This window comes from Carcharodon carcharias, chromosome 1 (genome assembly GCF_017639515.1).
Source record: "Carcharodon carcharias isolate sCarCar2 chromosome 1, sCarCar2.pri, whole genome shotgun sequence".
NCBI classification, from domain to species: Eukaryota; Metazoa; Chordata; class Chondrichthyes; order Lamniformes; family Lamnidae; genus Carcharodon; species Carcharodon carcharias.
This window is the reverse complement of record NC_054467.1, coordinates 241,272,143-241,288,369: the sequence shown is the minus strand read 5'-3', so window position 1 is coordinate 241,288,369 and position 16,227 is coordinate 241,272,143. Positions and strand designations below refer to the sequence as shown.

The 16,227-nt window shown below is 42.0% G+C and overlaps 1 protein-coding gene across 8 annotated transcripts in view; it reads right to left on the bottom strand.

The window, feature by feature from the left end:
- The window catches only part of ctnna2 (catenin (cadherin-associated protein), alpha 2), a 1,471,852-nt gene that overhangs the window by 269,034 nt on the left and 1,186,591 nt on the right, over positions 1 to 16,227 (bottom strand). For all 8 annotated transcript variants that reach the window (XM_041198108.1, XM_041198115.1, XM_041198125.1 and 5 more), the window contains one exon: positions 6,616 to 6,767. In XM_041198108.1, the coding sequence (XP_041054042.1) occupies positions 6,616 to 6,767 (152 nt within the window). The remainder of the gene's footprint in view (positions 1 to 6,615; positions 6,768 to 16,227) is intronic.

Below are 16,227 nucleotides of genomic sequence, written 5' to 3'. Positions count from 1 at the left end.
CTCTCTGTCTCCGTCTCGCTCTCTCTCTCCTCGCCTGAGAAATTATTTTGTGCAGCCCTTAAAAAGTCTCTACAAACACCATTACCCCTGGCTGGACTACAGACCCCAGTTGGAGAATCACTGCCTTTAATACTTTTTTGATGAGAAAATTCTATCAATCTCCATTTTAAAATAAATAATCAATTTAATCATCAGTTGCCTTTAATTGGCAGAGTTCCAAACTTGAACTCTTTCCACCCCCACTCTTGTATGTGTAGAAGTATTTACTAATTTCACTGTTGAAAGGTCTGGCTCTAATTTTAAGATGATGCCCCCCCCCCCCACCCCCCCCCCCCCCCACCCTCTCCCCCCACCCCCCCAACCCCCCACAACTCCAATCGTAGACTCTCTCTCTCTCTGTATCTCTCTCTCTCTGTATCTCTCTCTATCTGTATCTCTCTCTGTATCTGTTCCCCTTGAAATCTTCATCAATCAAGTATCCCTTGTAGGCTCTAGAATTCCAGGGAATACAACCCTGATTTGTGTAATCGTTCCTCATAATTTAACCCTTGGAGTCCAGGTATTATTCTGGTAAACTTGCACTACACTTCTTCTAAATATATCCTTCCTAACGTTTGGTGCACATAACTGCTCACAGTCAAACCTAGGCTTTTTATGGATGAGACATGACTTCACTTCCTAAACATAAAGAACAGTATTCCATTAGCCTTTTTTACTTATTTTCTAAACCTGTTAATGATATTTTAATAACCTTCATACTTGACCCTCAAGGCTCTTTGGACTTCTACAGTTTCTAGCTTTTTACCACTTAGAAATTACTAATCTATCCTTTTTAGATCCAAAATGAATGACCTCGCATTTGCTACAGCTTTGTCCATTCACTCAAGTGTCTATTTGTAATTTTATGTTTCCATCTACATGCTTAATGCTACCTATCTTTCTGTCATTGCCAAATGTAGATATATGGCTGCCAATCCCATCATCTAAGTCGCTGATGAGTACAATGAGTAGCTGAAACCTCAACACAGATCCTTGTGGGATAGTACTAATCACATTCTGCCATTAGAGTACACCCATTAGCTCTACACTCTTTCCCCTGCTGCTCAGTCAATTCCCTAACCAAGTCAATAATTCCTTGAGCTTCAACTTTAGCTAACAGTCTCTTATGAGGGACTTAGGGACTTAATCAAACGCCTTCTGGAAGTCCATGTAAATAACATCCAAATATTTTCCTCTGCTCCTTTAATCACCTCTTCAAAAAATTCAACCAGGTTTGCCAGGTATGACCTACCCTTCACAAATCCATGTTGTCTGTATGAGCAACTGAAAAATGCCAAGGTGTTCAGTCACCGTATCTATAGCTATAGACTATAGTAATTTCCTGACAACAGATATTAGGCTAACTGGTTTATAATTCCCTTGTTTTCTTCTTTGACCTTTCTTAAATTCTTCGTTGCCAAACGGTTCCCAAATTGAGAGATCCTTGGAAGATTATGGTTCGGACAAATGCATGTTTTCACCTACTTCCTTTAAAATCATGGGATGGAAATCATCTGATTCTGAGGATTTGACACATTTTAGTGTCATTATTTTGTTATTTTACTTGTATTAATTTTGGTGAGTTCCTGTCCCTGATTCAGTGTTTTCCTTGGGATTACTGGCATGCTGACTTCTTCCTTTACTGTAAATACTGACACAAAATAATTATTCAACATGTGTGCCACATTTCTTTAATTTCATTGACAATATCACCATTGCTCCTGACCACCACTTTTTCAGTGTGAAAAAAATGTTGATCAGGGATTTTCAAGATGGAATTTAGTATGAGGTAAGATGGATGTCAGAATTTTTGATACATAGATAAGTGGCAGATGGAATTTAACCCTGAAAAGGGTGAGGTGATACACTTTAGAAGGAGTAATTTCACAAGTATTCAATGAACGGCATGGCACTAGCAAGTTCTGAGAAACAAAGGGACGTTGGCATGTGTGTCCATAGATCTGTGAAGGTGGAGGGGCACTTAAGTGGGATGGTGAAAAAGGCATATGGGACACTTGCCTTTATCAGTTGAGGCATAGATTATAAAAGTAGGGAGGTCATGCTGGAAGTAAGTGAAAACATGCATTTGTCCGAACCATAATCTTCCAAGGATCTCTCATCCTTTAAAAAGTACCTGGATGAGCACTTGGCATGTCATAACATTCAAGGCTATGGGCCAAGTGCTGGTAAATGGGATTAGGTAGGTTCACGTGTCGGTGCAGACTCGATGGGCCGCAGGGCCTCTTCTGCACTGTGATTTTGTGATTATGTATGATTATATTTCCAAGTCAGGATGGTGAATGACTTGGAAGGGAGCTTCCAGGTGTTGGTATTCCCATCTAACTGGTGTCCTTGTCCTTCTAGATGGTAGTGGTCATGGGTTTGGAAGGTGCTGTCAAAGGAGCCTTGGTGAATTCCTGCAGTGCATCTTGTACACACTGCTGCTACTGTGCGTTGGTGGTGGAGGGAGTGAACGTTTGTGGATGTGGTGCCAATCAAGCGGGCGGCTTTGTCCTGGACAGTGTCAAGCTTCTTGAGTGTTGTGGGAGCTGCGCTCATCCAGGCAGGTGGGGAAAATGACTTGTGCCTTGTAGATAGTGGGCAGGCTTTGGGGAGTCAGGAGGTGAGTTAATCATTCCTAGCCTTTGAGCTGCCCTTGTAGCCACAGTATTTATATGGCTAGTCCAGTTCAGCTTCTGGTCAATGGTAACCCCCAGGATGTTGATAGTGGGGGATTCAGTGATGGTAACGCGATTGAATGTAAATGGGTGATGGTTGGATTCTCTCTTATTGGAGATGGCCATTGCCTAACACTTGTGCGGTGCGAATGTTACTTGCCGCTTATCAGCCCAACCCTGGATACTGTCCAGGTCTTGCTGCATTTGGACATGGACTGCTTCAGTATCTGAGGAGTCATGATTGGTGCTGAACATTGTGCAATCATCAGCAAACATCCCCATTTCTGACCTTATGATGGAAGCAAGATCATTGATGAAGCATCTGAAGACATTTGGGCCATGGACACTACCCTGGGAACTCCTGCAGTGATGTCTTGAGGCTGAGATGACTGATGTCTTGCTAAAACTATACAAGGCACTAGTTAGACCACACCTAGAATACTTTGAACAGTTTTGGTCCCCTTATCTAAGGAAAGATATACTGGCATTGCAGGCAGTCCAGAGAAGGATCACTAGATTGATTCCGGGTATGGAGGGATTTTCTTATGAGAGATTGAGTAGGTTGGGCCTGTACTCATTGGAGTTTAGAAGAATAAGGGATAACCTTATTGAAACATATAAGATTCTAGGGGGCTTAACAGGGTAGATGCTGAGAGGTTGTTTCTCCTTGTGGGAGAGTCTAGGACCAGAGGGCATAATCCCAGAGTAAGGGGTTGCCCATTTAAAACAGAGACGAGGAGGAATTTCTTCTCTCAGAAGGTAGTGAATTTGTGGAATTCTTTACAACAGAGGGCTGTAGAGACTGGGCCTTTAAGTTTATTCAAGGCTGAGATGGACAGGTTTTTAATCAGCAAGGGAATTAAGGGTTATGGGGAAAAGCAGGAAAGTGGAGTTGAGGATTATCAGATCAGCCATGAACTCATTGAATGGTAGGGCAGACTCGATGTGCCGAATGGCCTACTTCTGCTCCAATGTCTTATGGTCTTATACTGTACAACCAAAACATGGCTACACTGTTCATCCATACTGTGGCTATATTGTTCATTCACAACATGGCCAGAATTTTCCAGACACTCACGCTGGCAGGATCTTCCGGTCCCACTAATGTGAATGGAGATTTCAATGGCTCGCTAGCCCCACTGCAGGGGCACCTGCCAAGCGGGGGCTGGAAAATTCCTGCCCATGGCTGTATTGTTTATCCATCACAGGATAATTCTGTCTCTTGAAAGAAGCAAAAAAGACAAAAGAGCCACTTCAACTTAACTTCGAGACATTCTGAACTGTCCAATAATTTATAATGATCACAACTAACAAGCAACTTAGTCCCTGTAATAGGAAATATCTTCTTGTTGAGGAGTTTGTCATGTTCCCTATAGCGTCTTCATTCTGACCACATCTCAGTACTCTTTCCAGAGGGCAATCAATCTCAGTGATCTAATAAAAATGAGGGTTATCTGATATCCAGTTATGGATGAAGCACAATTTTCTGCAGCTGAGCTTTGTCTTCTTTTCCTGCTCAAGTCCATACCTTTGCCACTGATTCCATCTTACCAGTCATTGTCTTGGGCTGAACCAAACTGTTAGCAAATCAGCATCCCACGAGCCCTGAAGCTGAGCTCCATATCCACTCCATCACAAATGGTCTGTTTCCACCTCTGTAACATTATCCTCCTCCATTTCTATTTCAGCCCATCTGCTGCTTAAACCTGCACTAATGTCACCTTCAGACTTGACTAGCCCAGTATTCTCCTGTCTGGTCTCACATCCTGTATCTTCCATAAAGTTTCAGCTATCTAAAACTCTGCTGCCCATATCTGGTCCCACAAGAATTCCTATCACCCACCACCCCTATCCTTACTGAGTGACACCGGCTTCCAGTCCACCAACACCTCAAATTTACATTTATATCTCTTCATTGTCTCCCCTCTTCAACTCTGTAACCTCTTTCAGCCCTACAAACCATCATCTCAATGATCCTGTCCTCTCCATTCCTCTGACTCCAGCATAGTGCATTCCCACCAGTGTGTTATGTTTTAGCCACTGGGGCTTCAAGCTCCGAAATTTTTTAAGACCATCCCCAAAGCCTACTTCTTGACCAGGCTTTTAGTCACCTTTCCAGTTAGCTCCTTGGTTATGATTCTGTGAAAGGAATTGGAAAGGTTTTCTATGTGAATGGCATTGCATAAAAGCAAGCTTTTGTTGTTGAGTTAAATATATTTAACCGCATTTTATAAGTTGAAGAATGTTGTAGAGTGTGTGACTGAGTAAAACTTATTAATATTTGTCTTGCCAATGCCCTTTAAGTATTAACTTCAATAAGATTATCTCTGAGTCTTCTCTTCTCCTGTGTAAACACTCCCAGTTTCTGCACCTGCTCCTCATAATTCAGGCGCCTAATCCCAGCTATTAATTTAGTTGCTCTTTTCTGCACACTTTAGAATGCCTGGATACCTTTGTCATAATACGATGACTGGGACTATACAACACTTTTACAAGCATTTTTTGAAAGTTCTGTTCTATTTCTTCTACTATATCGTCCAAGATTTTATTCACTCTCTTCCCTGCTGCTACAAACTACTGAATTATTCAGCAATGTATCCAACAGCACCCCCAATCTTTCTCCTTTGTACTTTAGAATACTATTTCCACATTGAATAATACTGACATTTTATCAGCCGCCCAAGCTATCCATTTCCTTATTTTTTGATCAATTTATTCCAAATTAGTTGGATTCTCTCTCAACTTTGTTTCACCTATCAACCAGGAGTGTTGGTATGCTGACTACCTAGTATAATGGTTATAGCAGCAGATTTTGGAACACCCAGGTTATGAGTTCAAATCCAACTGTGGTAAGTAGGGAACTTGAAACCAAAAATTAGTTTTGTAATCTGCAGTCTGGCACCTTGCAAACTGCCAACTGACTCACTAATGTCCTTCAGCTGCTCAAAATTGACATCAAAACAGCGATTCTCCTTTTCAAATGGACATTGTGGAGGTGGTCTGGCAAGTAAAATGGTATGGCCAGGATTCTATCACCTTGAAAAGTAGCCACAATGATTTCTCTACCATGGCTCTCATTTATCAGCCATGATTGAATGGCGGAGCAGACTCGATGGGCTGAATGGCCTAATTTCTGCTCCTATGTCTTATGGTCTATGGTCTTACCTGTCCAGAAGTGTGCAGCGCTGCATTTAATAAATCAAGGGTAACGTGGACAAGTGCTACCTGAGATTTTGCTGGATTCTCATCCACTTACCAACCTGAAATTCACCATCGTTATAAAGGTGATGGTGTTGAGCCTTTCTAGTGCTTCATTGACTCAAGAGATTATGGGGTGAAAAGTCACACAGGAATGTGATTCTGAAATATTGCTTTAACTGGGAACCACATTTGTTAATTTAAGTCTTTAATACACAAAGGTATTTTGCAAAACTTGTTGAAAGTTTAAAAGGAACTGTGCACTTTGGAACAAAAACAGAATTACCTGGAAAAACTCAGCAGGTCTGGCAGCATCGGCGGAGAAGAAAAGAGTTGACGTTTCGAGTCCTCATGACCCTTCGACAGAACTAGGTCATGAGGACTCGAAACGTCAACTCTTTTCTTCTCCGCCGATGCTGCCAGACCTGCTGAGTTTTTCCAGGTAATTCTGTTTTTGTTTTGGATTTCCAGCATCCGCAGTTTTTTTGTTTTTATCTCTGTGCACTTTGGAAGCAGTTCCTCAATCAGAATGAATGGTTTGAGGTCTTAAAATGGAAAGTAGACTGAAATGTGAAGATAATCAGTCCATGGGTTGCACACTTACTGTGACTTACATCCAAAATTGTGCCTTTTTGTACTGGCTTTATGAAAAACTTTTATATTTAAATGTCTAAGCAAAGTAAACATTTGGCAAACATACCCTTATCATCAGCACTGCTTTCCTTATGTCACGTACTCCATCGTAAACTAAGCGTGAAGCATCTATGAACTCATTCTCTTCGAAAGCCTGTGGGGGATTTGCACTCAGTGCTTCAATTGCAACTTCAACTTGTTCAGCAAAACGAGGCATAACTGGATAGGAGAGAGAAAATAAAAACACAAGTAAAGCATTAGAGATTTCTTTTCTAGTCTCTGTTCCTGCCTTAAGGCTTGAGCACTCTTTTAAAGGGTACCCAAGCTTATCTTATTGTCACAGAATGCACTGCAGATTGGACGCTGATTAATTCTGCAGATGCTATGTTAAGTAGGTAAATAAAAATCACTTCAGTATAAATGGCTTAAGACAGGGAGAAAAGAAGTGGGATTGTAGATGGTGACTGCATCAAGATTTGCTTGGGAAAGAAAGCAGATGCTAGAATATTAATTATTCCAGTGCATTGCAAGTCATCAAAGTTTTACTATCAAATCAATTAAATTAAACCAAAGCATTTGATTACGGTGTTAATTTATTCTTCCTGTTCTTTTGTGTATGCATGTTTATTTTACGGCTACAATTGATTATGTAAGTTAGCGCATTCTGGATTCACACAGTATATTTTTATTTATTCACATAGATTTAATACTTACAGGTGGTGGCATTTTTATTTCTAAGCCAAAGATTTATGGTTTCAAGTTCCAATGCGGGGCGGAATTTAATGCTTCCGCAGAGGCAGGCTGGGAGGCGGGAGGGCCCATAAAACCAGACAGGGAAATGTAGGGTGGAGATCCCATTGTCTTCCCGACTGCCCTCAATTAAGTCCGGATGGGAAAGGTCGAGGAATGCCTTTCTACATGGAAGCCAATTGAGGCCCTTAAGTGGTCCCTTAATGTCCAACTGGTTGGCACCTTTGCTATTGCATTTCAAAGTAATTCTTGGTATGTATAGCTGAGAGGTTTTTTTCCTGCGACTTGATGAAGCACTACATACATGCAAGTCTTTCTTCTTAATGAAATCTGTGCTTCCACACTATCTAGCATGTAGCTAATTCAATGTTTTCTATCCATTGTATGAGCTTTTGCTGTTGAATACGAATTAGGTTAGATAGAGAGAGAATTGTTTAATCGTAGTGTAGCTCAGCAACCAAATGCTGATTTAGTAAGGTGATCTCCCACCTACCAAATGCTCCCTAACTTCTTAGGCACATTCTGGTGATAAATGTGCCCCTAAATGACAATGTCGCACTTTTCTATGTGATTACAATTTTTCTGGATAACCCAGACATATTTAAATGTTCGTACATATGTAAGACAGTTCTGTGGATTTGCATAGTTCTGTTAACCGATCAGATTGCAAACCAGAGGCCAATATGCTTCCAAGCAACTGAAACCCAGAACTATGTGACCAATCATATTCCAGAACTAATTCCGTAGCCTCATTTCTGACTAGTTCAATCATAATAAAATCCACTGAACTGCATTACATACGTATGAACATAATAAAGACTATTCGTGGTCTAGCAAAAAAATGTTTGTTGCAGCACCCCTTAAAATCAAATGTATATAATAAAATAAATATGAAGAACATTCAATAAATTCAGGAAAATTCACTCATGTAATTATGCCAACAACCCAATATCTACTCTAGAAGGTTTAATTGACAGCTATAGCTCAAGCACACATTCTGCCCCTACCAAATAGCATCAGACTTTCATACATGTAAGTCCAAAACATTAAGCTGAAAAGCATTTGTCAAAACCCACAAAATGCTTGTAGGTCATGATCTGCTGAGCGCTTCCTGCTCCTCATCATCTGCAATGCTCTCCACTCCCTGCTTTGCTCCAAGTTCTCTGCTCCTTTCTCTTCTCTGAGTGTTCCCTACTCTGCTTCAATATTCTGCCCTCAAACTTCCAAAAGTCCTTAATCCCAATCTGAGCAGATCTGGAGATGGCCAAGTGAACAATATTGAATGTTTGCTACAGTGCTTATTTTTGAATATAGTTATGGGCATCAGCATCTTTCATGGGAGCATCCTTTTAAAATTCTTGTAATGCATGAAATCTGTTGACACAGCTGTAGAGACAGTCAAATAGCAACTCGGGGTAGATGACGACAGAGGCAAAAATGAACTACAAGTCTACTGATGAGATTGCCATACTGGCAGTAAAAGAAACAGAGGTTACGATGTGTGACACAACAAGGAAAGTCACACGGCAATCTTCCTAGCATCATGGCCCATGCTAGAAGTGACGAAAACTGCATGTGTCATTGTTGCTCTCTTTGTTGGAGACCTGAGCTTACTGAGAAAGGAACGGCAAAAATGCCAGCATCTCCTTGTGGACGTGTTTGTAACAAGATGACAAGAATCTTCATGTTCACACTTGGGATGCTTGAAATTGGAAGTTCAATGCAAATAGATGGTTGTCAGGGCAGAGTGTAGCGCTAAACTGGAAAGTAGGATACAACCCTCATTGCTGGACTGGGCACCTGCCCAAATATTGTCTAGCACATTGAACACATGGGATGCGAATTAATTGCTGCAGCATGGCCAGAGGCAGCACTACCGAAGTTGATGCACAGTGCACCATATTGAGAAGGGCGTTGGTACAGGCTTCCTCTGGCTGCTGATGTGGTCCTATCATGGCATCACACAGCCCTACCAGCTAACGTCTCACTCAGCTTGCAAATTTGGACCATGCAGGTCCATTGGACAAATTCAGTTATCACTCACCAAAGATCAAGTGTTCAGTTATAAGGGGCTTAGGGCTAGTGCTACTTAAAAGGTCAGGCACCTAACTTGCAAGTAAGGCAATTTTGACGTTTTCAGCTAAGGCCACTGTAGCAGAATTCATCATGACCTCGATCCTCCAATGAGCTGGCAAACTCCTGTCCAAGCTGACACCCTCCGAGCCTCCTCATGTTGCACACTCTCCCAGGTTGAAAAACCCTTTCCAACAACCATTCCTCACCAGCACCTCCAATCTACAATAGGATGTCCTTAATCTCTTGCACACCCCTAGACCTTAAAAAAATACTTTTTTGTTTTACTATCAACCTTTGAAAGCATATTCTTTAAAACCCACTGACATGCAACTCTCAAACCCTTCCTTTAGCCATCTCTCAGTCCAGGGCTTAAAATGAACTGGCAGCTTGCCATCATTTTTGACTGACCCCTTAGGTTCCTGCGACATCAGCACTTTTCTTTTAATACAATCACAAAACCTGCAGCACCATTCTCTCATCTTGTCTTCCCAGTGACTTCATGCTTATAAGATCATAAAATCATAAGAAATGGGAGCAGGAGTAGGCCATTCTGCCCATCAAGCATTATCTGCCATTCAATAAGATCATGCCTGATCAGATTGTGGCTTTAAACCCACATTCCTGCCCATGCCCCATCAGCTTTGACTCCATTGTAGATCAGGAATATGTCTAGCTGAGCTTCGAATATTTTCAACAACACAGCCTTTACTGCTCGCTGGAGAAGAATTCCAAAGATTAATGACCCTCTGAAAGAAAAAAATCCTTTTCATTTCTGTCTTAAATAGGAGACCCTCTTATTTTAAAACTGTGCCCCCTAGTCCCAGATTCCCGCAGGAGAGGAAACATCTTCTCGGCATCTACCCTGTCATACCCCCTCAAAATTTTATTTGTTTCAATAAGATCAACTCTTATTCTTCTATACTCCAATCAGTATAGGCCCAACCTGCTTAACATTTTCTCATAAGACAACCCTTTATTCCCAAGAATCAGCTGAGCGAACCTTCTCTGAACTGTTTCCAAAGCAAGTGTATCCCTCCTTAAATAATGAGATCAGAGCTGTACACTGTACTCCAGGTGTGATCTCATCAATGCACTGCACAGTGGTAGCAAGACTTCCCTACTTGTGATAAAAGCCAGCATTCCATTTGCCTTCCTGATTGATTGCTGTACCTGCATGCTAACATCTTGTGATTCATGTACAAGGACAAATGATCCCTCTATACTGTAGTCTCTCTCCATCTAAATAATATTCCGCTTTTCTATTCCTCATGCCAAAGTGGACAACTGCATATTTCCCCTCCTTATATTTCATCTGCCAAATTTTTGTCCGTTCAGTTAACCTACATTTTTAAAAATTATTTTACAGGATGTGGGCATCACTGGCTAGGACAGCATTTTATTGCCCATCCTTAATTGAGAAGGTGGTGGTGAGCTGCCTTCTTGAACCGCTGTAGTCCATGGCTGTAGGTACACCCACAGTGCTCTTAGGGAGGGAATTCTAGGATTTTGATCCTTGGACAATGAAGGAACGCCGATATATTTCCAAGTCAGGATGGTGAGTGGCTTGGAGGAGAACTTACAAACCTTTGCAAACTCTTTGAGTGGAACCTTGTTCCCACCCCTGTTTCAAGTTTGATGATAGAGCGTGACATTTAATTAGGTTGAGAGCACCCCTCCATCTTCCCACCTCCATCCCGAATAAATCCACGGCAGGAAGTCCCTTAAGTAGGTCACAATCCTGCTGCCGCTGGTATGCGGGCAGCGTGACAAGCAAATCCATGCTGGGCTGCTTACAGGCTCTCTGGTGGGGGTTGCTTGTTCAAAGGCATTCAGCGTCTTTTGAAGGACCCAGAATTGGAAGGGTGAAGGAGAGGTGTGTGGCATGGGTCAGTGAAACTCACCCTCATCCACCGAACCCCTCCATGAGTACCCCACCTCCCCCCCACAACCCCCTTGCCACCATCACTCACCTCTGACCTGGGATCTAGCGATGAACTTAAGTCTCAACATCTGCCACCGCCTCCCCAGTGCCGCTGCTGTTCATTGGAGATGCCGGCCTCTGATCGGTCAGCAACTATCGGCGAGCGGGACTTCTGCCCCCCAGGGTTCTTGATTCTGGAGAAGGCCCCCAAGTGCCTGAGTGGAACAAGATGTGGTGGGCCTTCCATGCAAGAGGAAACATAGGGCTCTCACCGGCTCTATAGACGGTGGCCGAGGCCCCCATCACCTCCACAAGACTCGGCCCATAATATCCTCCTTACAATTTGCTTTCACTTATGTTGTACATCCAAGTCAACAATATGGGTCATAAATAATTGAAGCCTCAGCAAATCCTCTATTCGTGCCAATATATCACCTCCAACGCCATGGCACTTTTATTGGTGCCATATTGGGAATGTCTTTTGGAAGACTTGCTGATGGTGAGGGTATCATATCATCTTTCCAGTTTAGGGATGGAAAAATGTATCCATGGATTCTACAGGATGTATTTTTTCTCTTTTTGTAATAAGAAGTGTTAATTGCCCTGGCCAGAGACATTTACAATACAGAAGGAGGGCAATTGTGTCTGCACCCTTATTTAATGCATTTTTAACTGGTCTAAAATGAGGCAGAGTTGTGCATTATTCTGCAGCAGATGATTTTGTACAATGTGGGACTGAAAGAAAACAAGCCAAACAGAAAACACTACTAATCTCTTGCACACTTCTCAAGCAGCTAAACTGGCAAATGGCCAGAATAACCAATCAGCATTTTGCTCATCCAACTATGCTGTATGCAAAGGTTTTGAAAAATTGCACAATGAAAAATTAAGGAAAGCCTGCTTGATTGAGCAGGATGTTGAACTCTGATTAATAGCAATTTCTAGTCATAATGAACACATCAATACATCAAAGACCAAGGTCAAGCTGAGGTTAGTTCTAGCAAATAACTGGGAGGGGTAGGGGTGGGGCAGGGGGAGCAGAGGTCTGGTGGCAGGGTGACTGCGGAGGGGAAACCTTAACAAATTGTAAGGGAAATCCTAATATGGAGAGGGAGAGAACTTATGGATCATCCATTTTGAAAATCAGACCTCATGAAATAAAAGCTATGGATAGAAGCATTAAGAAGGATTGAACAAGAATTGGAGCATAAGGTCACGTGGTAGTTTAATGCAATTGCATCATACCTGCAGACAGAATGCACTGCAGGTATTCTGAGTTCACAATGATCTTTTATTTAGAGAGAAATAGGTGCTGTGCAAATTCTATCATCTGAGTAACCATGAATACAGGAGATCTGCTAATCACGTGGCCAAAATCTTAGTTAAAGAGGTAAGTTTTAAGAAGCATCTTGAAGGAAAAGAGAGAGGTAAACAGGCAGACAGGTTCAGGAAAAGAATTCCAGAGCTTGGGGTCTAGACAGCCAAAGGCATGGCCACCAAAGGTGGAGCATTTAAAATCAGGGATACTCAAGGGGCCAGAATTGAAGGAGCACAGAGATCTCAGTGGGTTGTAGGGCCAGAGGAGGTTACAAAGACTGAGAGGAGTGAGGCCATGGAGGAATTTGAAAACAAGGGTGAGAATTTTAAAATTGAGGTATTGCCAGTGGGTAAGTCAGTGACCACAGGGGTGATGGGTGAATGGGACTTGATGTGATTTAAGATACAGGCAACAGAGTTTGGATGACCCCTTACAGAGGGCGCAAGGTGGGAGAATTGCTCATTTCACTTACCTTTCAGGAAACTCAACACTGCACTCCTGTTGCTCATTCAAGCCACATTACCCGGGAGGCATTGCAAGTAAGTTGTAGGTAAGATTTGTTTTTAAATTTTTAATTTTTTCCAAAAAAGTAATTCTATAGGTTATTAAGAATTTACTTAACCTTACTCATAAATTGACTTTAATTTTAATATTTAGTTTTACTTTCTTTCAACAGCCTCCATAGGTCTGCCTGTCCTTCCCTTCTCATATAGCCGAAAAAAGTTGCCCGGCTTTCTTCCCACTCTCCAAATTGGGCCTCCCTCCTTATTTCATATCCACCTGATCCCTGCTTTTCTGTCACTCCACCCTTTTCCTTTCCCCTTAATGAGTTATTACTTCTTGAATGTCCTCGCATTGGCTGTACTCTATTCTATCAATAACAGTAAGAAAAATAGGCAGAAACTCATACTGCAGTTTACTAGTTCCCCTTAGGGAGTGCCTGAGCAATGGCCTTAAAATAAAGTCTAGGCTGAGCACATCTGCATTTCAGCAGCTAAACATAACAGCAATGCTCCAGATAGCAGATTATCCAAGATTAATGCTAAGTGAGATCGGCTGGTGCATTAAAATGGTGTTGCCTCAAGCCCTAGCTCTAATAAATACCTCTGGTATTCCAAGTCTGTTGAGGAAGGGCATCTATTGACATACTGTACTATGAGTTTATGTCTGAAAGGGGTGACTTGCTCAAGTAGCCAATTTAGATCAATTATTGTTCAGTAAAATGTAGATCTTGAAAAAAAGGCTGAAATGCCTGAGGGATCTCTCACCATCTCAGTGCAATGACATTAATAATGCCCTTTTTAAGCCTGAGGGTGTTTCATTCTTCAGAACACAGACTCATACAGTAGGGAAGGACGCCATTCGGCCCATCATGTTAGCTGTTTGAAAGAGTTATCCAATTCATCTCACAACCCTGCTTTTTCCCCAGAGCCCTGCAATTTCCCATTATTTTAGATACATTCCAATGTAAGCTTAAGGTAACAGCCCCTTTGCATTGCTGGTGAAACTGAGCAAAGTTTTAGCTGAACATTGATAAAATGTAAAGCAAATAAAGAATATCTCCTTCAAGCAGGAACAGATTTTTATTTTCTAAGGCTTGAATTTCTGCAGCTCACTTGTATCAGTATAACTGTCTTGTACTGTAACCTGATCTGGGAACGCCTGCTGAGATGAACTATGATAATGTTTTATTTCTCTCAATCAACTTCCAAACCAACAATTACCAAAACAATAAATTTCTGTCTTATCCTTGATCAATTCTCACCATTAACTCAATTTAATCCAGTTTTTATTGTAACTCTTGACATCACTGATTACCTTTCCCTTGTCAAGAAATCCAATCTGCACAAAAGCCACGTTATATGCCTTGTTATCACCTCCTAAATTCACCCTTTGTCATGCACGTTGCACAATTTAAAAAAAGACGCATCTGTTCCTGAAGCCATCATTCTGCGGGACAACCAAGTGCATTTCAAATCCCCACAGAGGACAAATTTGCATACTGTCAAGACAGAAAGTGACAAACACTGAGAGTCAGCATGTGCGAAGAATTAAAATGGGGATTCATGTTCAATTAGCATCTACTGCTTCTTTTTTTAATCACCATAAACAGAATTTTGTACACAGATTCTAAATTTAATTTTGCATGACTCTTGGTCCTGGGTTTGTACTCCAATGGTGGCTGCTGTTGACATCCATTGACTATGCATGTGGTAAGCTTTGTAAGTTTTTTTGTATGACTGAGGCACAGAACACCTGACAAGAGGGAAAAACAAGCAGTGCTACAGGGGAGATGGTGGCATGTTAGCAATATCACCAGACTAATAATCCAGAGGCCCTGGAAACATGGGTTCAAATCCCACCATAGCAGCTAGTGGAATTTCAATCAAAAAATCTGGAATATGAAGTGAGTGTGCTGATGTCATTGTGTGAAACTTTGTGTGGAATGTGCAAAAGTTGGAAGAGTTCCCCCCACCAGCAATTAAGCTCATTAGTGTCTCAATAGTCAGTGATTTTCTGTGGCCCATACAACCTTACGGCTGGTGGGCTTTATGTTTTTTGATGAAACCTCATCCAAGGGCAAGATAAAATCTCCGTTAGGATTTCAAATAAAAATAATTATCTGGGGACTGTTTTTTTTATGGGGTCTGCTTTCAGGTGCTTGGTTGTGCCACATGGATATTTTTTGCAGCACTTTTGGGCTTTCTTTTATTGTTTGCAGACCTGCAGCTCCCTGAGGCAGTTGTCTGCCTTCAGGGAGCTCTCATGAAGCCCTCGCCCACGCTCGTGGTGGCATCAGTGCTGGCCTGGGATCTGGCACCTCCCCCTTGGCCAGAGAGGAATTAAAAATTTGTGTCAGAACCCCTGCAATCTCCTCCCTTGCCTCCCTCAGCAGTCTGGGATGCGAATCATCCTGACCTGGAAATGTGTCCACTTTTAAGCCTTTCAACACCTCCAATACCTTGTCACTCCCTATATCAATTTGCTCAAGAACCTTACAGTCTCTCTCCCCGAGTTCGATACCTTCATCCTCATTCTCTTGGGTGAAGACAGATGTGAAGTATACTAATGTCCTCGGCTCCACCCATAGGTGGAGCCCTACTCTTTCCCTGGTTATCCTCTTCCCATTGATATACTTGTAGAATATCGGGATTTTCCCTACTTTTACCAGCTCTGGATATGAGAAATCCCCTCTTTGCTCTCCTAATTGCTTTCTTAAGCTCCACCCTGCACTTTCTGTACTCCACTAAAGCCTCCACTGATTTGCTTCCCTTGTACCTGCTAAAAGCCTCTATTTTCCTTCTCATCATATTCTGAATATCTCTGGTCATCCATGGTTTTCTGGGCTTGTTACTCCTTCCTATTACCCCAGAGGGAACATGTTGAGCCTGTACCCTCCCCATTTCTTATTTGAACACCCCCCACTGCTCCTCTGTAGATTTCCCCACAAGTAGCTGTTCCCAGACTACCTTGGCCAGATCCTACCTTATTTTACTAAAATCCTCTCTTGCCTTACTCCCTTGAAACTTAATGCAGCTGCACTCCCTCTGACTTGATTGTTTTACTGTATTATGATGTGTTCTACAAACTCTACTAATTCTGCTAACATTCTG